Source organism: Tachyglossus aculeatus, chromosome 4, assembly GCF_015852505.1.
Source record: "Tachyglossus aculeatus isolate mTacAcu1 chromosome 4, mTacAcu1.pri, whole genome shotgun sequence".
Classification (NCBI taxonomy): domain Eukaryota; kingdom Metazoa; phylum Chordata; class Mammalia; order Monotremata; family Tachyglossidae; genus Tachyglossus; species Tachyglossus aculeatus.
This window is the reverse complement of record NC_052069.1, coordinates 22,190,641-22,217,608: the sequence shown is the minus strand read 5'-3', so window position 1 is coordinate 22,217,608 and position 26,968 is coordinate 22,190,641. Positions and strand designations below refer to the sequence as shown.

General features: G+C 43.5%; 1 protein-coding gene across 1 annotated transcript in view; it reads right to left on the bottom strand.

The window, feature by feature from the left end:
* Nucleotides 1-26,968, bottom strand: part of CTH (cystathionine gamma-lyase) — a 43,082-nt gene that overhangs the window by 4,654 nt on the left and 11,460 nt on the right. Inside the window, exons 4-10 of the mRNA XM_038745942.1 lie at nucleotides 23,643-23,752; nucleotides 19,440-19,571; nucleotides 14,686-14,743; nucleotides 14,005-14,082; nucleotides 9,314-9,466; nucleotides 8,195-8,316; nucleotides 4,973-5,025 (exon numbers count right to left, since the gene is read on the bottom strand). Of these exons, the coding sequence (XP_038601870.1) occupies nucleotides 4,973-5,025; nucleotides 8,195-8,316; nucleotides 9,314-9,466; nucleotides 14,005-14,082; nucleotides 14,686-14,743; nucleotides 19,440-19,571; nucleotides 23,643-23,752 (706 nt within the window). The remainder of the gene's footprint in view (nucleotides 1-4,972; nucleotides 5,026-8,194; nucleotides 8,317-9,313; nucleotides 9,467-14,004; nucleotides 14,083-14,685; nucleotides 14,744-19,439; nucleotides 19,572-23,642; nucleotides 23,753-26,968) is intronic.

The window sequence follows — 26,968 nt, the reverse complement described above, 5'->3', positions numbered from 1 at the left end:
TCAATTTATGCTCTAAAATCAAGTGCTAAATATCAACCAATCAATGGTATTTATTGAACGCTTATTATGTGCAGAGAGCCATGCTAAGCTCTTGGGAGAGTACATTATGAGAGTTAGCAGACGTGGTCCCTGCCACAGTGAGCTAACGGCCTAGAGATGTAAATATAAATAAGCAATTTACAATATAGAATTTACAGATGTGTATGTAAGTGCTATGGGGTTGAGGGTGGGGCAAATAAAGGCTCCAAGGTGACAGATCCAAGTGCGTAGATGAAGCAGAAGGGAGAGGGAGCTGGGGAAAAGAAGGTTTAGTTGGGGAAGGCCTCTTGGAGGAGATGTGGTCTCAGTGATGCTCTGAGGGCTGGGAGAGTGGTGGTCTAGCGTATATGGAGGGCGAGGGAGTTCCAGGCTAGAAAGAGGACATAGGAAAGGGTGAGTGACGAGATAAGCGAAATTGGGGACAAGCAATAGTGCACGCTGGGCTGTGCAAGAAATCAGTGAGGTGCCATAGGATATATACAGTACAATGCACCCAGTGGGTGTTCAGTAAATTGCCATTAGTCCTACTACTCTTGCTACTCCTACTACACCCACAACTGAAGCAATATCACCACAAATCTGTTCAGTTTTTCTAGCCCAGCTACAGCCTCTGACCCTGTTCTCTCTGGCCCTCTGCATCGAGAGCAGCCGAGGCAAGAGAGGAAGCCAGGGATGGGAAAAAACTCCACAGAAGCCTTCAACCAATCAATCCCTCAATTATTGAGTGTTTACTGCACGCAAAGCACTGCACTGAGCGCTTGGCATTTCAAGAGAGTTGGTAGGTGCAATCCCTGCCCAGAAGGAGCTTGCATCTACAGGGTACAATGATATTGGACTACAGGAATGAGGAATGTTGTCCTTTTTAGTGTTGTATGCTCCCCAGTGCTCTGCACATAGTAAGTGCTCAATAAATACGACTGAACTGAATGAAATAATAAAGCATATGATTTTTTAAAATATGGTATTTGTTAGGTGCTTACTATATGCCAAGAACTGTAGTGAGCACTGAGGTAGATACAAGTTAATCAGATTGGACACAGTTCATGTCCCACATAGGGCTCACAGTCTTAGTCTGCACTTTACAGATACGGTAACTGAGGCACAGAGAAGTAAAGTGACTTGCCCAAGATCCCATAACAGACAAGCAGCAGAGCCAGGATTAGAATCCAGGTTTCTGAGTCCCAGGCCTGTGCTCTTTTCCACTCTCATGCTGCTTCTCACTTATGAAAGTTTACGTAAGCGCTGCAGGGCTGGGGTGAATATTCAAGTGCTTAAGGGGTACACAGCCAAGTGGATAAGCTTAGGGCAAGAGACTCATTTCTATTTAAACTGATGAAGGACAGCAAATTCTTGAGCTTTCTTGGGCTCCAAAAAACGAATGAATTTCACATAGTAAGTGTGCCCTCTTGTGTATTCAGATTGTTTAACAGGTAAACACCAAGTCGACGTGACCAAATACAGAAAGGACTGAGATCCAGAAGACTTTCCCCTCCCCACACACCTATATATATATGTATATATGTATTTATTACTCTATTTTATTTGTACATATTTATTCTATTTATTTTATTTTGCTAATATGTTTTGTTTTGTTCTCTGTCTCCCCCTTCTAGACTGTGAGCCCACTGCTGGGTAGGGACTCTCTCTATATGTTGCCAACTTGTCCTTCCCAAGCGCTCAGTATAGTGCTCTGCACACAGTAAGAGCTCAATAAATACGATTGAATGAATGAATGAATGAAAGACTTGGGTTCTAATCTTAGTTCTGCCACTTGCCTACTTTGTGACCTTAGACAAGTCACTTATCTTTTTTGTGCCTCGGTTTCCTTATCTGTAAAATGGAGATAAAATAGCGGTTCTCTGTCCACCGTAGACTGCGAGCCCTATATGGCAAAGGGTCTGTGTCCAATGTGATTTTCAATCAATTCAATCGTATTTACTGAGTGTGTGCAAAGCACTGTACTAAGCACTTGGCACTGTACTACCTACCGCATAAGGGGCAGATTGCTTGGCATATGGTAAGCACTTAAAAATATCAATTATTATGATAAGCGAAGATTTATGAAAACCATCTACGGTGGTCATAAGACACAAACTGTAAATAATTGTTTTGATTTTCTCTTTGCATTTGTTAACTTGATCCTTGGGTCCATTTTGAAGAGTAGGGGAAAGAAGTATAAACCCTTTACAGTGACACTACTATCCAAATCCAGAATTAAATGCTTCTCCCCATATCACATCACTCATCCCTCACGAGCACTGTCTGGTCTGAGTGTCACTTCCGGGATAGAGCATTTCACAAACCTTTGTCTACTCAGTTCTCCTATAATGAGAGTTATTTTCTTCAAGAACCTCATGGTAAGAAAAACTTGCATTACTTTGCTCCTAAATTATTTCTTTCCAAAATGCATAATGAAGCCTATATACAGGAACTGACCACCTAGAAAACTTTAAAAAATGTTAATGTTCAACACTACTGGGGGTGATTGATTTGCAATAGTAGTGACTGGGAGGACTTCAGGGCACACCAGACACAGGCTAATGATGCTTTTAATTTATTGAGTCTACAAATCACTTCATGTCTCTGTGTTTCAGTGTCCTCATCTATAAAATGGGGATAAAATACCCATTCTCCCTTTCCCTTAGAGTGTGAACTCCCTTCTGCATCACCCTGACTTGCTGCTCCCTTTGATTTCCCCCCACGTCCCCGAGCCCCAAAGCACTTATGTATATATCTGTAATTTTATTTATTTGTATCGATGTCTGTCTCCCTCTCTCTATACTGAGGGCTCGTTGTGGGCAGGGAATGTCAATGTTTACTGTTGCACTGTAATAATAATAATGGTATTTGTTAAGCGCTTACTATGTGCAAAGCACTGTTCTACTTTCCCAAGAGCTTAATACAATGCTCTGCACACAGTAAGCATTTAATAAATATGACAATGAATGAAAAGGATTTTGTTGATCTGTTTATATTGGACCTATTCATGATCTATTTTAAGGTCTGTCTCCCCTGGTAGTAATAATAATAATAATAATTATTATTATTGTAGTATTTGTTAAGTGCTTACTGTGTGCCAAGCATTGTTCTAAGCACTGGAGCAGACACATGGTAATCAGGTTGGACAAAGTCCATGTCCCTCATGGGGCTCCCAATCTTGATCCCCATTTTACAGATTCATTCATTCATTCAATTGTATTTATTAAGCGCTTACTGTGTGCACAGCACTGTACTAAGCGCTTGGGAAGTACAACTTGGCAACATATACAGACGGTCCCTACCCAACAGCAGGCTCACAGTCTAGAAGGGGGTAGACAGACAACAAAGCAAAACATATTAAAAAAATAAAATAAATAGAATAGTAAATATGTACAAGTAAAATAAATAGAATAATACAGAAGAGGTAACAGGCTCAGAAGTTAAGTGACTTGCCCACGGTCACACAGCAGACATGTGGCAGTGCTGGGATTAGAACCCACAACCTCCGATTCCCAGGCCCATGCTCTTTCCAGTAGTCCATGCTGCTGTAGGCGGGGATTCTGCCAACTTGTGTGGTATGTTGCCAACTTGTACTTCCCAAGCACTTAGTACAGTGCTCTGCACACAGTAAGCGCTCAATAAATACGATTGATTGATTGTGCCTACCAACTTGGTTGAATTGTACTTTCCCAAATGCTAAGTACAGTGTTCTACATACAGTAGCACTTATGACTTAATAATAAATAATAATCATAAATAAATAAATCCCCATGAGGGACAGGGACTGTGTCCAACCTGATTAGCTTGTATCTACCCCAGCACTTATAACAGTGCTTGACACATAGTAAGCGCTTAACAAATACCATCATCATCATTATTTTTATTACCACGTACCAAACTTCTTATCGCCAACTCTTTCATATTGCACTATCAAGTTTTCAGTACAGTGCTCTGCCCACTGCAAGTGCTTTAAGAAATATAACTGATTGACTGAAAGAGGGGGCAAAGAGGAAGTAAAAGTTACATTTACTCCGCTCCTCCTCCTCCTCGTTCAGTGGCCCCCTGTCCTTACCAGGTACTGAAGGTGGGCAGAAGAGGTCCTTCTCACGCCTGCCTCACCCCTCCTCAATCCACCTAGGGAAAATGAAGATCCCCTGGGGATAGGATGGGCCAGGGATCTAGAGCCACGGGGGCAGCAGGCACTTCAGGGAACTGCTCCAGCACTGCACCTTAGTAGCTTAGCGCTTAGTACAGTGCTCTGCACACAGTAAGCGCTCAATAAATACGATTGATGATGATGCACCTGCTTTCAGGCCAGAATCCGCCCTCCGCAACTCGCTGGGTTTCCTGACCCAAAAGCAACAGCACGCGGGTGGCCTTGGCACTAGGGTTCCGACCCCTGACCAGCCCCGTGGATCCCCTAGGCTCCTTTGGTGGGTAGGGACCGTCTCTATATGCTGCCAACTTGTACTTCCCAAGCGCTTAGTACAGTGCTCTGCACTCAGGAAGCGCGCAATAAACACGACTGAATGAATGAATGAATGAATCAGGAAAGGGGGAGACAGGTGAATGGCTCCTTCTCCTGAGCTCTGGGGTGGGCAACCTCTCCCATCCAACCCCAGTGTGGATGAGGACCAGGAAAATAGTAGCAGCAGCATCCTCTTCCTCAGCTCCCTCTACCCCCTGCCAGCCTGAGGTGGCAGGAGGAGATGCCATCTTGCTACGGATGTCTACCCTACCCAGCAAGGTTAGTGCCAATGACCACCATGGAGGTGGTCATCCCACAGGAGACTTTTTACAAGTTAAACAAACATTTTAACCTTTAAAATATGTGATAGATCCCAGGACAAAGGATTTGAAGTTAACAGTATCCTTCTTCTAGGCAACCACAAAACCCAAGCTCCCCTAACATTGTGACCTTTCCCAATGAAAAGTAAAATGTACAATGACTTACGGAAGCTCAGCAAGACTTTCATATCCCCCGAGGCTCTCAGCCAGTGAGAAAAGCTAGGAGAGACAAAATCAGCAGTGAGATCTCCCCGTGAACCGGAAATCGCATACAATTGTCAAGAAAATAGAGAGTTGTCCAAGGGAGTCATTTTCAGTCAAACAAACTAAAGACATCACTCTCCCCTCCTTCGAAATCTTATTAAAATTGCCTCTCCAAACAGAGGTGAAGCACTGTGGCTTAACGGATAGCGCTCAGGCCTGGGAATCAGAAAGACGTGGTTCTAATCCCAACTCGCCACTTGTCTGCTGTGTGACCCTGGGCAAGTCACTTCACTTCTCTGTGCCTCAGGTACCTCATCTGTAAAATGGGGATTACAACTGTGAGCCCCACCTGAGATATGGACTGGGTCCAACCTTATTAGCTTGTATCTACCCCAGTGCTTAATTCAGTGCCTGGCATACAGTAAATGCTTAACAAATGCCATAGAGAAGCAGCCTGGTTTAGTGGAAAGAGCACAGGCTTGGGAGTCGGAGGTCGTGGGTCCTAATCCCGGCTCTGTCATTTGTTTGCTGTGTGACTTTGGGCAAGTCACTTAACTTCTCTGTGCCTCAGTTACCTCATCTATAAAATGGAGATTAAGACCGTTAGCCCCAGACTGTTAAGACCGTTAACCTGATAACCTTATATCTATCCCAGAGTTTAGAATAGTGCTTGGCATATAGTAAACACTTAAATGCCATCATCATTATTATTATTTTTAAAGAATGAGGAAAAGTCGAAGATGGGATTGGACTGGAATTTACTGAGTGGAAGTGTTGTGATATTTTTTTCAAATAAGTTAAGAAATCTTTCATGTGGGAAAGCAAAAAAAGCTGTTCTCCCATCGAAGCTTTGTGAATCCATTAGCCTGTAAACTCCATGAGGGCAGGAAAGATGTATCTAGCTCTTGTTGTACTCTCTGAAGCACTGACTACAGTGCCTAGCAATCAGGAGGGGTTCAATTAATGTCATTGATTGAAAGTGTACGAAGATGTATGATACATCAGTAGTGTTGGTCTCAGTTATCAGAAGTGGGCGGATCTAAACAGCTGTTTGGAGCTAAAGGATCAGTCAATTGCATTTATTAAGCATTTACTGTGTGCAGAGTACTGTACTAAGCACTTGGGAGAATACAATATAACAATAAGTACTTAGTGTAGTGCTCTGCACACAGTAAGCGCTCAATAAATACAATTGATTGAACGTATGAACAATAAACAGACACATTCCCTGCCTTCAAAGGGCAGTCTAGAGGGTTTGAGTGGTTCTTGAAAAGAAAAATCTCCTTCCTACTCTTTTTTTTTTTTGGTATGGTATTTGTTAAGCACTTAGTATATGTCAAGAGCTGTTCTAAGCACTTCGGTAGATGCAAGTTAATCAGGTGTGACAGTTAAGTATGAAGGAAGTATGAATCCCCATTTTACAGAGGAGGAAAATGAGGAACAGAGATGTTAAGGTCACACTGCTGGCAAGTGCAGGGAATGTGTCTGCTTATTGTTGTACTGTACTCTCCCCAGAGCTTAGTACAGTGCTCTGCACACACTAAGTGCTCAATAAAATACGAATGAATGAATAAATGAATGAAAGGCCCTCTGACTCCCAAGCACATGCTTTACCTACTAGCCTATGCTGCTTCCCTTCCTAATGAAGCATCTCCTTCTAACCTAGTTATCTTGATCTCTTTCCACCTCTGTTATTGGCTGTTGACATGTATGGAACAGCTAGTATGCTCTTCACATCCCCCATTAGTAGAGGTATTCCAGGCATTTTTTGAAATAAAAAGTTAGGAGTTTCTGTGAGCTTACACAAGATCTGCATAATTCCAACTGATTTCACTAGGCACCGCTTTTAACCAACTGGCAGAAGTGCTCTCGGAAACCCAAAGCTTTTCTCCAAGGGTTCAAAGCATATTCCAAATCTACCTTCCTGAATTCGTCCCCCAGTATCGTATGGGACATGGAGGTCAGTATAACCCCCTTTGGAGTCTCCTCTGTTGGATGGGCCTCGAGCCTGAAGGATTGATGCTATTGTTAGTGGCTTTTACAGTGCCCTTCGTACTCTCTAGACCCTGCCAGGCTTGATTCTGCCAGAAAGCACTGATAAATTTCTCGAGGGTGGGAATTGTGTCTACCAACTCTATTGTTCTCTCAAGCACTGAATACAGTGCTCTAACACAGTAGGTACTCAGTCTCCGTCTCTAGACTCTGAGCTCATTGTGGGCATGAATGGGAGGCCTTCCCAGACTAAGCCCCTTCCTTCCTCTCCCCCTCGTCACCCTCTCCATCCCCCCATCTTACCTCCTTCCCTTCCCCACAGCACCTGTATATATGTATATATGGTTGTACATATTTATTACTCTATTTTTATTTATTTATTTTACTTGTACATATCTATCCTATTTATTTTATTTTGTTGGTATGTTTGGTTTTGTTCTCTGTCTCCCCCTTTTAGACTGTGAGCCCACTGTTGGGTAGGGACTGTCTCCATGTGTTGCCAATTTGTACTTCCCAAGCGCTTAGTACAGTGCTCTGCACATAGTAAGCGCTCAATAAATACGATTGATGATGATGATGATGATTGATGCTATTGTTAGTGGCTTTTACAGCGCCCTTCGTACTCTCTAGACCCTGCCAGGCTTGATTCCCTCAGCAAGCACTGATAAATTTCTCGAGGGTGGGGATTGTGTCTACCAACTCTATTGTACTCTCTCAAGCACTGAATACAGTGCTCTGACACAGTAGGTGCTCAGTCTCCCCCTCTAGACTCTGAGCTCATTGTGGGCATGAATGTGTCTGTCTGTTGTTTTATTGTACTCTTCCATACAGTGCTTTGCAATAATACATTTCAGTGAATAAATACAAGCGGGTGGGACGGAATGCTAGAGATGAGCAGTTGTTGCGATGCGTTACCTCCACTCTTCCCACCGCTACTTCTAGTATTACTCGTGCTCAGGACTGGCTAGCTTCTCAGCACGCAAGAGACGTTTCTCCTACACAGACAAGCCATGCGTCGGGAGAGGGGGTTAGACCTGCCATTTTCAAAATAACGATCTGTGTGGGGCTGGGCTGGCGGGAGGGAGGGGTGGGTTCCCCGCTCCGGGCGTACACCTTCGTGTTCCGGAGGCCCATCCTGTCTGACCCACGGTTCTCTCCTACTTTACGGAGACGAGTCGAGAGAGAAATTTACCTTCAAGTTCTTGAGAAAAGTCTCAGCATGCTGAAGGTTGCCCTTAATATAAAAGGTGATCATCCCAGGGCAGCCCGTGCACTGGCGTTTAACCAATTCATGCTGAGGATGAGAAGGCAGCCCTGCAAGGATAGGGTTTACAAGGATTAAAATGGCCATGCACTGAAAAGTCAACGGGCTTAAGTCTCCACGGGAGGAAAACGATTAGTCAACCGAAAGCTCAAAGCACCACGTAATTACTGCAGTCATGCAGATAGGTACTAGCCCACTTGCCTGGGCCTGTTAAAAGGAGGTGCAGAGAAAGAGCCTCTGACATTGGATCCATTTTAGGTGGAGATAAATTGTGAAGCTAGACAGTTCAGAAGCACCCAAGAATGTTCCCGTGGCTTAGTGGCTGGAGCATGGGGCTGGGAGTCAGAAGGATCTAGGAATCAGAAGAACACACGTCTACTGTGTCACCTGGGGCAAGTCACTTCACTTCTCTGGGCCTCAGTTACCTCATCTGGAAAATGGGGGTTAAGACTTTGAGCGCCATGTGGGACAGGGACTGTGTCCAACCTGATTAACTTGTATCTACCTCAGCACTTAGGACGGTGCTTGGCATATAGTAAGCATTTAACAAGTACTACAATTATTAGTATTTATTATTAGTGCCAGCCACCAGAAGGCAGGAGGGATGAGAGGACTGAGGGACAGGGTTATTAGTAACTCCATCAATTCACCTGGAAATGTGCTTGAGGGGATGAAATGTGGGTGGCCAAGTGAAAACTTCAACAAACTGATGTGTTTCGAATCTAGCTGCAAGGTTGAATTAAGGACTGTCTACAGAAAGTGTTCAGATTTACGATTCATGGATCGTGAACATTCCCGGGTGCTACACTACCGTTCTCTATGATTAGCAGTTATTTCAATGTTCAAGATCAAGGGAATGGAAATGAAAACATCGCACCGATGGGATGCTAGTGTACATATCAAAAAATGTTCTCCCTGAAAAAACACACTTTAGGCCCATATCATCTGACTATAAGAGACAGGAAAATAGCTAGGCCTAGCAATTACAAATAGCAAAGGAAGCTGGATTTCTGGACCAGCATCTGAGGCCTAGCAATTATCTCTTACCAGGGAAAATGACTTTTTCCACCCGGGGATCTGATTCAAGATACTTAGCAACTGCCAGTCCGTTCTGAAAATGTTGCTTCATCCGGATTTGCAATGTCTTCAGACCACGATTGCAGAGATAACAGTCGAATGGAGACGGCACTGCTCCAAGAGCTGTGAAAGGAACACACACCATTGTTGGGGCTGCGGCAAGTGAAGTGTTCAATAATTGGAAGGATGGAGTCGTAAAACTAGACTCTGAGCTCGCTTTGGGCAGGGAACATTATCTACCAACTCTGTCGCACTGTACTCTCCCAGGAGCTTAGTACAGTGCTCTGTGCCCACTAAGCTCCATAAAATGATTGATGGAAAGAAAAGAATCATAGAGCTCACCCACCGTTTAACCACTCGGGTCCTCGTCCCTCATTTTCAACCTGACAATGGGGATTGGTAACTGGAGAATCCTGGCTGGACCCAGGGAAATCACTATGAGCCCGTTGTGGGCAGGGACTGTCTCGATTGCTGAAATTGTACTTCCCAAGTGCCTAGTTTACAGTGTTCTGCACACAGTAAGCGCTCAATAAATATTTATGATTGAATGAATGAACCAAAAGTAGAGGTGTCTGGACTTGCATCTGATTGGCCAGGAATATGCCTGACTGACAGACGCTTCCTGGAAGCTCTACTGACCCTATCTTCCTCCCATTCTCATAACAATAATAATAATAATAATGGCATTTATTAAGCGCTTACTATGTGCAAAGCACTGTTCTAAGCGCTGGGGAGGATACAAGGTGATCAGGTTGTCCCACGGGGGGCTCACAGTCTTCATCCTCATTTTACAGATGAGGGAACTGAGGCCCAGAGAAGTGAATTGACTTGCCCAAAGTCACACAGCTGACAATTGGCAGAGCCGGGATTTGAACCCATGACCTCTGACTCCAAAGCCCGGGCTCTTTTCCACTGAGCCACGCTGCTTCTCATCTTATTAATCAATTCAATAGTACATCTTGAGCACTTATTCTGTACAGAGCACTGTACTAAGTGCTTGGAAGAGTATGATAGAATTAGTAGAACCAATTCCTGTCATCAAGGAGATACTTGTTGTGGGCAGGGAACGTGTCTACCAACTCCGCTGTATTATACTCTCTTAAGTACTTAGTACTGTATACAGTAAGCGCTCAAAAAACACCACTGATTGTTGGATTATTATCTAGCAGGAGAGACGGATGGTAAATCACAAACAGAAGGCAGCAACTGAGCAAAAAGCCACGTACACAAGGGCAACCAAATGTTTGGGTAACGAGAAAGTGCTGTAGAGGTAGGGACCGTCTCTATATGTTGCCAACTTGTACTTCCCAACCGCTTGCACAGAGTAAGCGCTCAATAAATATGACTGAATGAATGAATGGTAGAGGGTGGAAGGGGAAAATGGAAAGTTGCCCAGAATCACCATGGGGCAAGCAGAGAGTTTTGGAACAACTTGCACATACTCCTGCGGGCAGAGTTCTGCATCAGGGCCCTGTCATCATCATCATCATCATCATCATCATCATCATCAATCGTATTTGAGCGCTTACTATGTGCAGAGCACTGTACTAAGCGCTTGGGAAGTACAAATTGGCAACATATAGAGACAGTCCCTACCCAACAGTGGGCTCACAGTCTAAAAGGAGGGGGAGACAGACGACAAAACAAGTAAACGGGTGTCAATATATATAAGTAAAATTACAGCTATGTGAGGCTCGCTGTCCATCTTGTTGCCACACCAACGAGGCAAAGCAGTGGAGAGTTGAGGGGTGGGACGGAAAGAGGGGAAACGAAAAGTGACCTAGTGGATAGAACACAGGCCTGAGAGTCAGAAGGACCTGGGTTCTAATTCCGGCTCTGCTACTTGTCTGCTGCGAGACCTTGGGCAAGACACTTCACTTCTCTGGGCCTCAATTCCCTCATCTGTAAAATGGGGTTTAAGATTGTGAGCCCTATGTGGGACAGGGATTGTGTCCAAACTGATTACCTTGTATCTACCCCGGCATTTAGTTCAGTGCCTGGGGCACAGTAAGTGATTAACAAATACCATCAAAAACTCTTACCAGAACTTGAATAATAATAATAATATTTGGTAAGCATTTATTAGGTGCCAAGAACTGCACTAGGCGCTGGGGAAGATACAAGAAATCAGGGCTAGAGGGGGCTCCAAGTCTAAATAGGAGGGAGAACAGGTACTGAATCCCCATTTTGCAGATAAGGAAACTAAGGCAGAGAAATGAAGTGACCTGCCCACAGTCACACAGCAGACAAGTGGTGGGGCCGGGATTAGAACCCAGGTCCCCTGACTTCTTGAGGCACGCACACTAGTAACCAAGTTTAATGCCTTAAGCACCAAGTCTTGAGAGCCTGAGCTGTGTACACACTGGGGCTTTTGAAATACATACTTGGATTCCATGGTTCCATGTCAGGCAGGAGGATGGTCAGAAGACTCCTATCACTAGAAATGGAGTCCTAAAAATGAAGGCCAGAGAAGCAGCATGGCCTCATGGAAAGAGGATCTAGGTTCTAATCCTGGCTCTGCTGCTTGTCTTCTGTGTAAACCTAGGCAAGTCACTTAACTTCTCTGTGTCTCAGACCCCTCATCCCTAAAATGGGGATTAAAACCATGAGCCTCATGTGGGCCAATGACTGGGTCCAACCTGATTATGTTACATCTACCCCAGGGCTTAGTAATAATAATAATAACAATAATAATAATAATAATAATAATAATAATAATAATAGCATTTGTTAAGTGCTTACGATGTGCAAAGAACTGTTCTAAGTGCTGGGGGGATACAAGGTGATCAGGTTGTCCCACATGGGGCTCACAGTCTTCATCCCCATTTTACAGATGATGTAACAGGCACAGAGAAGTTAAGTGGCTTGCCCAAGGTCACACAGCAGATAAGTGGTGGAGCCAGGATTCGAACCCTTGACCAGTACAGTACCTGGCACATAGTAAGTGCTGAACAAATGCCATTAAAAACGAACAAACTAAAACAACCCAAGAGGCTCTAGGGCAGCTGTTCACTCACTCATATTTATTGAGTACTTACTGTGTGCAGAGCACTGTACTAAGCACTCGGGAGAGTACAGTACAACAATAAACAGACACATTCCCTGCCCACAATGAGCTTACAGTCTAGTGCTGTTGCAATCACCTCGATGGGCCATGTTGCGGGTCACAGAGCCAGGCTCCCTAAGGCCAAAAATCTCACTAAACTAAGAGAAGCAGCGTGGCCTAGTGGAAAGAGCACAGGCCTGGGAGACAGAGGACCTGGGTTCTAATCTCAGCTCTGTCAAGTGCTTGCTGTGTGACCCTGGGCAAGTCACTTCACTTCTCCATGCCTCAGTTTCCTCAACTGTAAAATGGAGATTGTGAGCCCCATGTGGGACAGAGATTGGGAACAAACTGATAAACTTCCATCTACCCCAGGACTTGATAACAGAACAGTTATCAGGTGCAGTTCTTGGCACATAATAAATGCTTACCTATCATTATTATTATTACTATTATCATTATTATTATTATTCAAGTTCTGGTAAGAGTTTTTTGTGGTATTTGTTAATCACTTACTGTGCCCCAGGCACTGAACTAAATGCTGGGGTAGATATGAGGTAATCAGTTTGGACACAATCCCTGTCCCACATAGGGCTCACAATCTTAAACCCCATTTTACAGATGAGGGAACTGAGGACCAGAGAAGTGAAGTGACTTCCCCAAGGTCACACTGCAGACAAGTAGCAGAGCCGGAATTAGTACCCAGGTCCTTCTGACTCCCAACAGATAACAGGGCAGAACAGTGCTTGATGAGCACTTAACAAATACCATAAAAAACCTATTTATTACACTTCAAAATAATAATTCTGGTTTTCATAAGTGCTTACTGTGTGCCAACCATGTTGCTTGCTAAGCACTTGATTAGAAGGGACACAGTTCCTTTCACATTCAGGACTAAAAAGTAGGTAGAGCGAGTAGTATATCCCCATTTTACAGATGAGAAAACTGAGGCTGAGAATAAGGTAACAACCAAGGTGGCACAGCAGACCAGTGGAAAATTGGGATTAGAATTGGGATTAGAATATAGAATTAATATTTCTACTAGGCCATGCTGCTGCCCAGTACTACTATTTGCTGGATGCAATTAAACTCATAAAATCAGGGTTTGTTTTCCCCCATACAGGTACAAGATAAGTAAGGAAAACAACTTGCTGAATACCAGAATCAGAGAAGAAACAAAGGATGGAGGTCAGAAGACCTGAGTTCTACTTCAGGCTCTGCCTCTTACCGGCTACATGACCATTTTTTTTTTTTAAATGGTATGTCAGGTTGTTGTTCAAATGACTGAACTTCTCTATGTTTTAGTTTACTCTTTATAAAAAGGGTTAAATCCCTGCTCTCCTTCCCCCTTAGACTGTGAGGCCCATGTGGGACAGGGACTGTGTCCCATCTGACTGCAATGAACCTACACCAGCATTTGGCAGAGGGAAGTGTTTTAAAAACACTATAATTATTATGATTGTATTATTATTATCAACATTAAAATAGTAATAATAATAAAAATGAATAGAGGTTCTTACCAAGCCAAAAAAAAAAAAAAAAAAACCCTTCCCCCCATCCAGGAAGCTTACCAAACATTTTCTTTTATTTCTTGCATTTTATGTTATTTCATACTTACAATTTTGCAAAAATTGGAGCCTTTGGTAGAGGTCCTCTGAATTAACAGAAACCAAACCCATGACAACATCACTGTGGCCTAAAATAAAAAAAAAGATACGAATGATACTTGTAATCTATTTCTCAAATGTATCCCATTACTAAAAGAAAAAATTTCTTAAACACAAAATTATTCAAGGAAACACTCAAAAGGATTGATAGCTTGCCCAATTAAACTTTTAAGAAGCAGCCCAAATCAAGAGAACCATTTTTTTTTAATAAAAAGCACCGGATGAATCAAAGTTATCTTTTCAAAGTTTTCAGTTATCTTTTGAGAAGTTTTTTTTTTCTATATAATTAGGTCCCTTGGTAATACTTTTTCAATTACCATAAAATGAGATTCTAAGGATTACCCAAGAATATTTTTCATTTAAAACAACAGCATAAGGAGCTGCTCTAACATCTCCTTTATAATAAGATTCCCTCAAATTAATTGTATTATTGAGTGCTTACTACGGGCAGAGCACTGTACCAAGCATTTGCATTACACAAAAACTCCAATATTCTCAGCTGAAGTGCAGAGAAAACAAATAAGCACATCCAGGAAAAATGGTATCTAAAACATCAGCCTACAGATTACTTTTCCCACACCCTAGCCGATTCAAAGAAAAGAATATTTAAATTAGAGTATATCCCAACTTACCGTTCATATACTTCGTAGCTGAGTACATACAAATATCCGCTCCCAAAGCCAAGGGGCGCTGAAATGAAACCGATGGCTATTATTTAATTGATTTGGCTTTGTAGGCTTTACTTTGGAACTTTCTAGTAGGCTCTTCAACTGCTTTTACAGAATCTATTCCCATCAGTTAACACCAAACACTGGAAAATAGCAATCTTTTGGCCACGTGAGGCCTAAATTGGAAATTACATAGCAGGAGGTGAAAGTGCAGATCCTTATTTTGGACGCAGCACTTTAGGGGTGAGGGTAAGGCCTTAAGAGATTTTCCCTTCAAGTACGATGAGGGGTAGAAAATGCTGCTACAATTTTTTTGAAAAGAAACTTAAAGCCCCAGAAGTAGCAGCTGAACTGGAGTATAGAGGAATATGAAACCCTTCAGGTAGTATAAAGATCAATCTCTCTGCCACGTTTTCAAGAACTAAAATCTAGGAGTACATTTCATAATTACTCACTGAGATACAAGCATAACATTGAAGAGCACAAATAATGCTGATGAGAGCGAGTGGGATTACAGCAGGGGTTCATGAGGCTGAGGGGCTCTGGGCTAAGGAGGGACCCCCAGGGTACCCCACAATACAATCCCTCTGGACTGCATCAGCTGCTCCCACTCCCACCCCACCTAAAGCCACCCCAAAGCCGAGCAGGACAGAACTTGTACTTCCCAAGCGCTTAGTACAGTGCTCTGCACACAGTAAGTGCTCAATAAATACGATTGAATGAATGAACATGGATTCCCCCGCCAAGTACACAAGTCCCCCTGTGCCTCTGTGAGGCAAGTTGGGCCTGTCATGAAAGAGGGGCATGGGAACCACAGCCCTGAACCCGTGGAAACCACCTGCAAACCACAGCCCGGGAACGGCTCCTGGAGGCCCGGAAGGGGAGAGAGCCTCCTATCTGTAATTTATTTCCTTTATTTATTTATATTAACATCTGTTTCCCCCTCTAAACTGTCAGCACTTTGTGGACGGGAATGTGTCTCGTTATACCTTACTCTCCCAAGAGCTTAGTACAGTGTTTTGCGCACAGCAAATGCTCAGTAAATACAACTGAATGAATGAATGAGAGAAACCAGAGCAGAGGATCACCCCGTCCCCTAGTCTCTCTTCCCCTTTCTCTGTCCAAAAATAACAGAAATATGATGGTGGTCCAAAATTATTATAATGGTGCTCATAAGGGTGGTATTTGTTAAGTGCTTAGTTCGTGCCAGGCACTGTACTAAGCGCTGGGGTGGATATAAGCAAATCGGGTTAGACGCAGTGCCTGTCCCACATGGGGCTCACCATCTAAATCCCCATTTTACAGATATTTATTTTTACACTGTACTCACCTTTAGTACAGTGTTCGGCACGCAGTAAAGCACTCATTAAATACAACTGAATGAAAAGTAAGGACCACAGAAGTGAAGTGACTTGCCCAAGGTCCCACAGTGAACAAGTGGTGGAGCCGGGTTTAGTCAGAAGGTTGTGGGTTCTCCCAGACCTGGGCTCTATCCACTAGGCCTTGCTGTACTAGTTCAATCAATCAATCGTATTTATTGAGCACTTACTATGTGCAGAGCACTGTACTAAGCGCTTGGGAAGTACAAATTGGCAACACATAGAGACAGTCCCTACTCAACAGTGGGCTCACAGTCTAAAGCACTTACTGCGTGCCAGGCACTGAATTCAGTGATGGGGGCAGATACAAAAGCACACAAGCTTGGGAGTCAGAGGTTGTGGGTTCTAATTCCAGCTCCGCCACCTGTCAGCTGTGTGACTTTGGGCAAGTCACTTAACTTCTCTGTGCCTCAGTTACCTCGTCTGTAAAAGGGGGATTAAGACTGTGAGTCCCACATAGGACAACCTAACCTTGTATCTACCCCAGTGCTTAGAACAGTACTGGGCACATAGTAAACGTTTAACCAATACCATTACTATTATTATTAGGTTGGACACGGTCCCTGTCCCACACAGGACTCGCCGTCTAAGGAGAAGGGAGAACAGATGCTTTATCCCCATTTTACAGATGAGGAAACTGAGGCCCAGGGAAAGCACATAAACCCTTGTCCTGCAGGGGATTGAATGGACTGGAGTCGCCCTTCTCCAGGCCAAAGGTGCAGGGCTGATATCAATCCTCGCTGGGCTGGGAGAATGGCGTAGGATGACCAGTGTCGGAGTCAGGGACGGCTCCTCCTTGGGAGTTGATCGATTAGTCTGTAGGTGTCTCCAATGTCATCATACACATCATTCATTTATTCCTACTTATTGAGCACTTAGTGCAAAGCACTGTACTAAGCGCTCGGGAGAGCACAGACAGGCGCATTCCTGCCCACAACGAGATCACGCGGCATGATGCAATAATGTGCATCCGTGTGCAAGCTCCCTCCCCACCGGTGGAAATCCATTAACCCAGGGCCCACGGGGCAAAGCGGGATTAACACGGCATGGAATACTAGTCCTGTCAAGTCAAAATTTTGCTTCTGGTTTTCACTGAAGTTGTTCATTAAGCATGAGTTGGATTTTGTCTTTCTTAGTCACCGGATGACTCTTCAAAAGTCTTCATTCAGAGCCACAAAAGAAAGAATTTATTCGCAACTCCCCTGATGAGAATACATCACCTGACTGTGTGGGTTATTTCTAGACTCCAGAAGGGATTCTCAGGGGAACTGCTTTTAATGGCCACGTATAAGGAGCATTTTAAGTTGTGGCCTAGAGGAGAGAGCAAGGGCCTTGGAATCAGAAGGCCCTGAGTTCTAATTCCAGCTCTGCCACCTGCCTAATGTGTGATCACGGGCAAGTCACTTCACTTCTCTGTGCCTCAGTTCCCTCATCTGTAAAATGAGGATTAAGACTGTGAGCACCATGTGGGACAGGGACTGTGTTCAACTTGATAATCTTGTATCTAACCCCGCACTTAGTACGGTGGCTAGCACATAGTAAGCACTTAAATACCAAGAGAAAACAATAAAAGTGCAGTCCTGTCTGAAGGCAGAGAAATTGCTTAAATGGCCTTAAAGACTGTTTCGAAGGTATCATTCCAGAAGATTTTTAAAGACAGTTTGCTGTAAAGAATATCACAGTAAGTAGAGGACTAAGACACTATTTTCATCAGTCTAACAATCATTAACTAATAACTTGGCTTCTTTCTTCTGGCAACATGAGGTTGTAACATTATTGGTTTCTGAAGACCAGAGTTTCTCAAAATTGGGCACAGGACCCCCAGGGGGGAGTCACAGGGCAATGGATACAGGCTCTGCAGATTACTAGCAATAGTAGCAATTCCGGCATTTATGAGCCGATGAGTGTGATGCACTGAACTAAGCGCCTCGAGCAGCTGTTTAGAAATTGGCTCTCTCTCTTTCTGGGCCATCCTTCTACCCTACCTCCCAGCTTTTAACGATCTTTGACAGCAAGGGAGACAAACAGAGGGAGTTTTGTTATGGTTTGTTTTGGCGAGACGCACAAGGGTAAGGCAGAATAAAAACCCCTGACTCTCATTAGAGAACTTGAGTGTTTGCCTGTGATAAAATACTCAAAGTTCCTTGAAACTAACTCTTTCCAGGAAAAGTAAAAGGGCAAGGAGTAAGCAGGAAGCACATATTTCATTCTTTCATGCATTCACTCATTCAGTCGTATTTATTGAGCACTTATGGTGCACAATGCACTATACTAAGCGCTTGGGAGAGCACAATACAACAAACAGACACATTCCTGCCCACAATGAGCTCACACAGATGCATTATTTGGTGTCATTTAGGCCTAATGTCATTTAGTTCTGTCAGAACCAATCTGCTTCCTCCACAGGCCCTGGGCTCCTGTTCAATGGTGCATTTGAACTGATGATTCAAGAAAGGTGGTTATTGTTTCTGACATTTAAAAAAAAAAAAAAGAGGGGGGAGGGAGCTAGGGGGAGAAACAACTCTGCTGCCTCTAATGAGAATATTTTCCAGGATCTGCCAAATACAATGGTTAGAATGTCTTCTTAATGTCCCCAAGTGCCTCGCTTTTTCCTAGCAGCTGACATACTTAGAGAATAATAGTAATAATAATTTTGGTATTTGTTAAGCACTTACTATGTGCAAAGCACTATTCTAAGTGCTGGAAAACAGTGCCTGGCACAGGGTATAAGCATTTAATATCACAATTATTATTTTTATTATTATTTTTAGAGAAACTTACTCAGCATCCATCATCCTTGCATGTCTAAAAGCACCAACCAAATTCACCCGTTGTTCAGAACACTGTGTAGTTTTGGGATTTTGCAAAAGATTCCAAGAACTTTTTCATTTAATTAAACCATGACATTTCAGTAAATTTCCCTTAGAAGTGCTATAGTAGTTTCTCCCCCACCACCCCCAAACTAGAGGTCTGGGCAGTAAAAATGTCTTTATTCTGAAGCTGATTTTTTCCAATTTCTATGACTACTGGAGTTCTGTATCTTGTATCTTTATCTTGTAACCATCCCAGTGCTTAGAACAGTGCTTGGCACATAGTAAGCTCTCGACAAACACCAACGTTATTATTATTCTGGAATACCAACCATGTGGCAACTCATTTGGGGACAGTACTCATTTGAATTGAATTCTTAATTGAAAATCATGAGTCCAGAAAGAGGCTATCGCTAAGAAAACAGGTCCTTCCTTTCTGAATTCAGTGTGAATAGTTTGCCGGCGTATCACCTGGGGAACCAATTCCACTTGTTGAACCCACCGTGTCAGAATGTCACCCCTCACTTACCTGGAAATAGGCCGACATGAAAGTGTTATCCACAACTAGAATAATGTCTCCATGTTTATGGACAATCTGTGCACAGGCTTCGATATCAATGACTTTCAAGTTGGGGTTGGTGGGGGTTTCAATCCAAACCAGCTGTAAAAATTCAGGAAAGTCGCAACATTTTTAACACATCTAAGGAAACAATAACAAATCCCATTCTGCAAGTATTTCTACTTGGGTTTTTCTTCATTGTTCAGCATGGATTTAAGTTAGTTGCCAGCCTAGCCAGGCCAGTTCAATCAATCAGTCATGGTACTAATCAACCCATCAATTAGTTAATGGTATTTTTTGAGCACTTTCTGAGGGCAGAGCACTGCACTGATTAGGAGAGTATAATACAATATCAATCAACACTGTTGGTAGACATGATTCCTTGCCCTCAAGGGGCTAACAGCCTACAAGTACTATACTAAGCGCTGCAAGATCAGTTCCCATTGCATCACTGTTCTGGCAAAAGTGCAGCAGCAACTTGAACATGATCTTTGACTTTTCAGGGCCCTGTGTGTTTGATACGGTGTGGGAAGAAGAGGTGATGGAAAGGAAAGAGAAGGCTGGGGAACAACTGAGGTGAATCTCCCTGCCCTCCCCAAACCAGAGAGATCCCAGTAAGCCCGAGACCTTGATGCTGTAGTGAATGCCAAACCCGCAGTGACATGGGTGAGGGGGACATCACACCATTTCCTGTTCCCGCATTTGATCTTGGGCTGTTTAACACAGGGAGTTTTGCAGTCAGAAAGTTTCATCTTTTTGGTCTGTCTGTCTCTCCCTCTAGACTGTAAACTCATTATAAGCAGGGAATGTGTGTCATATTGGACTTTCTCAAGTACTCTGTACAGTGCCCTGCACACAGTAAGCACTCAAATACATTTGATAGATTGATTTTGGTGATAGATCAAGTCACTTCTTACTGAAGAACTTAACTGTGCTGTGCGACCAAAGCTCATGGGTTCCTATCCAAGCTCCACCACTTGTCTGCCATTTGACCTTGGGCAAATTAGTTCACTTCTCTGGGCCTCACTTACCTCATCTGTACAATGGGGATAGACTTTGAGCCCCTCATTGTCCAACTATACTGGCTTGTATCCACCCCGGGACCTGGTACATTGCTTCACACATAGGAAGTGCTTAACAAATACCATAATTATTATAATTATTATTTCAGAATACCTCCAAGGCTCTAGACTGTAAGCTTGTTATGGGCAGGGAATGTTTCCACTAATTCCATTGTTCCAAGTACTTAGTACAGTGCTCTGCACATAGTAAGTGCTCAATAAACAGTTCTGTACACACAGTAAGCACTCAATAAATACAACTGAATGAATAAATACGATTGAATGAATGAATGGTGCATAGTCCAATGCTCTGAACACAGAAAGCGCTCAATACGAATGAATGACTGCGCTTAGTACAGTGCGACCATCTCTATATGTTGCCGATTTGTACCTACCAAATGCTTAGTACAGTGCTCTGCGCACAGTAAGCGTTCAATAAACAGTGCTCTGCACATAGTAAGTGCTCAATAAATACGATTGAATGAATGAATGTGCATAGTCCAATGCTCTGCACACAGTAAGCGCTCAATACGAATGAATGCACTTAGTACAGTGCTCTGCAGAATCAGCGCTAAATACAATTGAATGAATGAATGTATCCATAATTCTATTTATTCTGATGGTATTGACACCTGTCTACTTGTTTTGTGTTGTCTGTCTCCCCCTTCTAGACTGTGAGCCCATTGTTGGGCAGGGACCGTCTCTATCTGTTGCCGCCTTGTACTTCCTAAACGCTTAGTACAGTGCTCTGCACACAGTAAGCGCTCAATCAATACGATTGAATGAATGAACAGATATCACTGATTGACTGACCATATTTGCATGGATAAGCAGAGCATTTTTCAACAGGAAAATCAATTAGGGGCCCAGCTCTGCCAATCTATTCTGGCTTAAGCTAAGGACATACTTACCAACAACATTGTGTGACATTTACCACAACTCTGTGACCACTTTCCAACCCCAAATCTCTTGTGAGACCTCGCCCCGAAGGACAGGGACCACGTCTAACCCCTACCTGTGCATACTCTCCCAGTGCTTAGTACAGTGCTCGGTGCACAGCAAACACCAAATAAACATTATTACTTCTACCTGCCTGAAGGACAGATTCTATTTCAGGCTTACGCCCAGATCCTCCTACCTCTATATCCCCACTATCCTCCCAGCTAGCTGTTTTGTACTCTCCCAAGTACACAGTACAGTAAGTGCTAAATAAATACAATTGAATTAATGAATAGCCGTATACCTTATTCAGTCCTATCAGCTGGCAGTTGTATCTATTGGACTCCAGACAGCCCAGCCTGTACATAAGGAGCTGCAAACCACTCCTTCGACCACAATGTTCTTGAGCTTTTATTGTGCTTATTGGTGTCCTTGTGCTTTTAATGTTGCTTTGTCATTATGTAATCTCTTTCCTCAAATACCTCTCATCAACCTCTTAGCCTCTCCTTTAGATTGTAAACCCACTGGGGGCAAAGGACTGGATCTTATTTATCTTTCATTCTATCTTTCCTGGAACTTAAAACAAAGCTTTGCACAGAGTGGGTGCTCAATAAACACATATAATTGAATGAAAAATTGATTTAACCCCATCCGAACAGCTCAATCTAGTAGTAGTAGTAATAATAATAATAATAATAGTACTTGTTATATCCTTGGATCCCGAACTGTGACAGAAATGACTACAAACAATTGTTAGTTGTTAGTTGGCTAGCCAGTCACATGTCATGAGCATGGCCAACACAAGTCAAATTCACGACATTGTTTCTACCTTGTCAGATCTCACAACCACGTGGAGCACTTTTGTACATATTAACTTACACACTTTATTTTATGTTTTTATGGCATTTGTTCCAGGCACTGTACTAAGCAATGGGGTAGATAATCAGTTTGGGCATAGTCCTTGTCTCACGTGGGGCTCACCGTCTTTAATCCCCATTTCAAAGAAGCAACTGAGGACCTGCCCTCCATGGTCCACGATCCTTTGGGACTGGGATGGATGTCGAGCCTCAGGTTCCACTTCATCCTGAGCCCCAAGCAGTGGCAGTGTGAGAAAGGCACCTGCCCAGAACGGCCAAGGAGAAAGGAGCCTGGAATAACCTTTCCTCGGCTGGCTGTTTCGTCTCCAGCTCCCGAGCAGAAAGCTGAAAACATTTCTCCCTTTCCAGGCTTTTGTCTCCCCCATTTCATGGCCCGACCCTAGACTGGCAGAAGTGGGTGAGGGAATGAGGAGGGTGGAAGGGAAGAAATCACCCCCAGGTTTTTGCAGAGGCAGGCCAGGAACAAGCCACACAACTTCTTTGTACCCTAGTTTCTTCATCTATAAAACGTTCTCCCTCCTCCTTAGATTGAGACCCATGTGGGACAGGAACTGCGCCTGATCTGCTTATAGTGTATCTACCCCAGCATGTAGCACATTGTGTCTGCTTAGCAAATACCACAGTCATTATTAGCTGGAAGCCTCAATAGCCATCTTTGAGGTTGTGCCAAAGAGCAGCAACAGCAAATATCCTATTGGCAAGAAAGTTTTGGCAAGAGACATGCAGGGAGAACAGAACTGGGACTCTGAGACATGTTTGTCCCCATTTCTGGTGGGGAGGGGGACAGAGAAATCTGGAATCGGGGCAACCAGAGATCCAGGGGGAGGGGGAGAAGGAGCCAAACACTTCTCCTTGAAGATCGAGGAAATGCTTCAGGGAGGGAGGACTTACAGGAGGAGCCTCTTCTACTATTACTCTTTTTACTCTTGCTCTCTGCACCTGGTGACATCTGTTAAAAACTCTAGACTGTAAGCTTGCCGTGGACAGGGAACGCTTTCCTGGGATTTTACTGTTCTCTATGCTTAGCGAAATTCTACCTGGAATCTTCCTGGAATGAGGTGAGAATGGAAGAACATAATTAACTATGCCTTCCCAGTCTACCCACTTCATTGTATTGTGCTCTCCCAGGAGCTTAGTACATCTGTTCAAAGTACTCAATAAATACCATTGATTGTGAGCAGACAGAGCTATTTGGTATAAAACAGGCCAGCCCCTGCCTCAGGGATATTCTTGAGAAAAGAATGACCAAAAAACAAAGTGTACCAAGCAAGAGGAAGTGCAAGTAATCAGAATACCTTTGTTTCTGGTCTGATAGCAGCTTCAAGCAAATTCAGTTTAGAACAGTCAACAAAAGAAAGCTTCAAACCCATTTCAACTGCTATCCTCCTGAAGTATCTGTTTGTTCCTAAGGCAGAACAGAATCAGATCAAACAATGAGATACTATTACTGGATTAAAAGATTCCAACAGTAGAATTGTCAAATGCTCTCCCACATGGAAAGAAGTTTTCAAACAGGGTTTAAAAAAAAAGACAGTCATCTAGGGTGGATTTACCTTTCAGCATTTGTTAAATGGATCTTTTCTGAAATAGCTATTTTACCATTATCTTCCTTGACAAAAATACCCCAGGAAGTCTTTCTAATCTCATTGCAGCATATACACCAGAAGATTGTCCACGAAGATCCAGCTTTGTGAGCTACTCCTAAAACAAACTGAGATGTCCCTTGCACCATTAAGATTTCTTGATATTTCCTAAAACTAAAAAATGTGCCCAATGGCTTGGGAATGTTTGTAGGGAGGGAGTATGGTCTACCGCTAAGCCCCTGGGAGTTGGGTTCTAGACTCAGCTTTGCAACCTTGGGCAGGTCCCTTAACTTCTCTGGGTCTCAGTTGCCTCAACGGTAAAATGGGGATAATATTACCCCTTTTTCCCTACCTCCCAATAATAATAATAATAATAATGGCATTTGTTAAGCGCTTACTATGTGCAGAGCACTGTTCTAAGCGCTGGGGGGATACAAGGTGATCAAGTTGTCCCACGTGGGGCTCACAGTCTTAATCCCCATTTTACAGATGAGGGAACTGAGGCTCAGAGAAGTTAAGTGACTTGCCCAAGGTCACACAGCAGACATGTGGCGGAGCCGGGATTCAAACCCATGACCTCTGACTCCAAAGCCCGTGCTCTTTCCAATGAGCCACGCTGCTTCTCCTAAGAATGCCGGGAAGGCAGAAGTAAAAATAAAAGCATAAAATTCAAGGTAGAATGCTCAGAAACACAGGCCTAGTGTAACAGGATGAGCAATTTGGCAAGTATTCGTTAAAACCTGTACCGAGGCTTAATACAGTCCTGCTCCAGCTCAAAGTCCAGGCTAAAATGTAACACTCTAATAGGAATAAAGGAGTTAAAGTTCTATTTTCTTGGCTCTCTCTCAACTAGCTACCAAAGGTGAAAACAGAAAAGAAAGCTATCTCCTCTGGCTCGTTTATGAGCATTCAGCGGAAGTCAGTGGATCAACCAATGCTTCATGTCAAAAGCAAAGTAAATAGACTTGAGATGATCAGATTTAGTTTCTTTGGAATTTTAACACCATTCATCTGGAGTGAGATTCAGCACGTGAAATCAAAGAGATGTTCAGCCGGTACGAGGCCATGCACCAAACACTCCTGAATTGTGGAAATAGTGTAGATGCTTATGTTTATCAACTGCTTCTGAATACAATGAATGTGTAGAGTAGCTTGAAAAAATATATATGTTTATGTTTATAAATCCAGATAGACATAAAGCATACATTCTGGCAGGAATATACTGAGACGATTTCCTCTTGTCAGTGAAAAAGACAGTTCCTGGCCATTTTTCTTTTCCCTGAAGTACTAGCTGTCTAATCAAGGATGAATGGGTGACCTCTCTCTTGCTGTTGGCATCTAGGTCTTCACTCCCTGACGTCGGGCAGAGTCCCCCGTGATTGTTAGATTGTCTCTATATGTTGCCAATTTGTACTTCCCAAGCGCTTAGTACAGTGCTCTGCACACAGTAAGCGCTCAATAAATACGATTGATGATGATGATGATGAACTGTTGCTTCCTTGCCACGCTAAATGCACTTGTAGTCAGAATTAGTCAATCATTTAGTCATCTAAGAGGGCTTAGATAAAAGCTTACAGGAAACACAAGCTGTTCTCAGCAGGCCTAGCGTCATATGCCCTGCATTTAAAGGATGAGAGATTTGAAAAGAATTAGTAAAAACCCATGCCGAGATCTGAAAAAGTCCTGCTCCAACTCAAAGTCCAAGCCAAACCAAACCTCACCCACGCCCATTCTGAGTTGCAGCCAAGGGCCTGGGGCGAGACACCGTACAACTACGTGAGCTAAGGCATACTGGAAGGGCACCGGGACTTGCTTCTGGGGCAACACTGAGGTGCATTTATAGATTTATCATATATTCCATATAGTTATATGAATAGTAGCTGCGGTATGTTAAGCGCTTATCTTGTGCCACGTACTGTACCAAGCGTCTGGATGGATACAAGCAAATCAGGTTAGACACATTTCCTGTCCCACTTGGGGCTGACAGTCTTAATCCCCACTTTACAAATGAGGTAACTGAGGCAGAGAATAATAATAATAATAATGATATTTGTTAAACGCTTACTCTGTGCCGGGCACTGTTCTAAGCGCTGGGGTGAATACAAGCAAATTGGGTTGGACACAGTTCCTGACCCATAATGGGGATCACAGTCTCAATCTCCATTTTATAGATGAGGAAACAGGCACAGAGAAGTTAAGTGACTTGCCCAAGACCAAACAGCAGATAAATGGCAGAGCCGGAATTTTCCTTCTAGACTTCAGTGAGTTGTGGGGAGGGAATGCATCTGTTTATTATGTTGTAATAAAAAAATGGATAATAATTATGGTACTTATGTGCTTACTATGTGCCAAGTACTGTTTTAAGTGCTAGAGTAGATACAAGTCATTCAGGTTGGGCACAGTCCCTGTCCCTCAGGGGGCTCGCAATCTTAATCCCCATTTCACAGATGAGGTAACTGAGGTCCAGAGAAGAGATTTGCCCCAGGTCACACAGCAGACATTTGGTGGAGCTGGGATTAGAACCCAGGTCCTTCTGACTCGAAGGCCCGTGCTCTATCCACTAAGCCACACTGCTCCTCTACTCTCTCAAATGCTTAGTATGGCGCTCTTAATAAGTGCTCAATAAATGAGGTTAAATGAATGAAGTGTTTACTACAGTGCTCGTCACACTGTAAGCACTCAACAAATACTACTGACTGCCTGGGACAGGCTCCAGCTCCTAATCGGAGGAGGGACTGAGACAGCATCACCTCAAATCCCAGAATCCCAAAAGACAGGTCCAAGAGGGATGCTTGCCAATACTCCTAATGGGCCTCTCCACGGTCCCAAACAGAGCTGAGAAAAGAGGCTCTCCCTCCCATATCCAGCCCCGCGGTCTGAGGAAAAACTTAGCGTTCCCACAGGGAAATTCCTAGAACATTCCAAATCCTGTCTGCCAGACGGGGGAGGCCTTTCCCGCCCGAGCAGATCCTCTGTTCGAGTCCTACGCTTGAAAACAAGGGGAGGAATATTGCAAGGACCAAGCTGGTTACATAGCT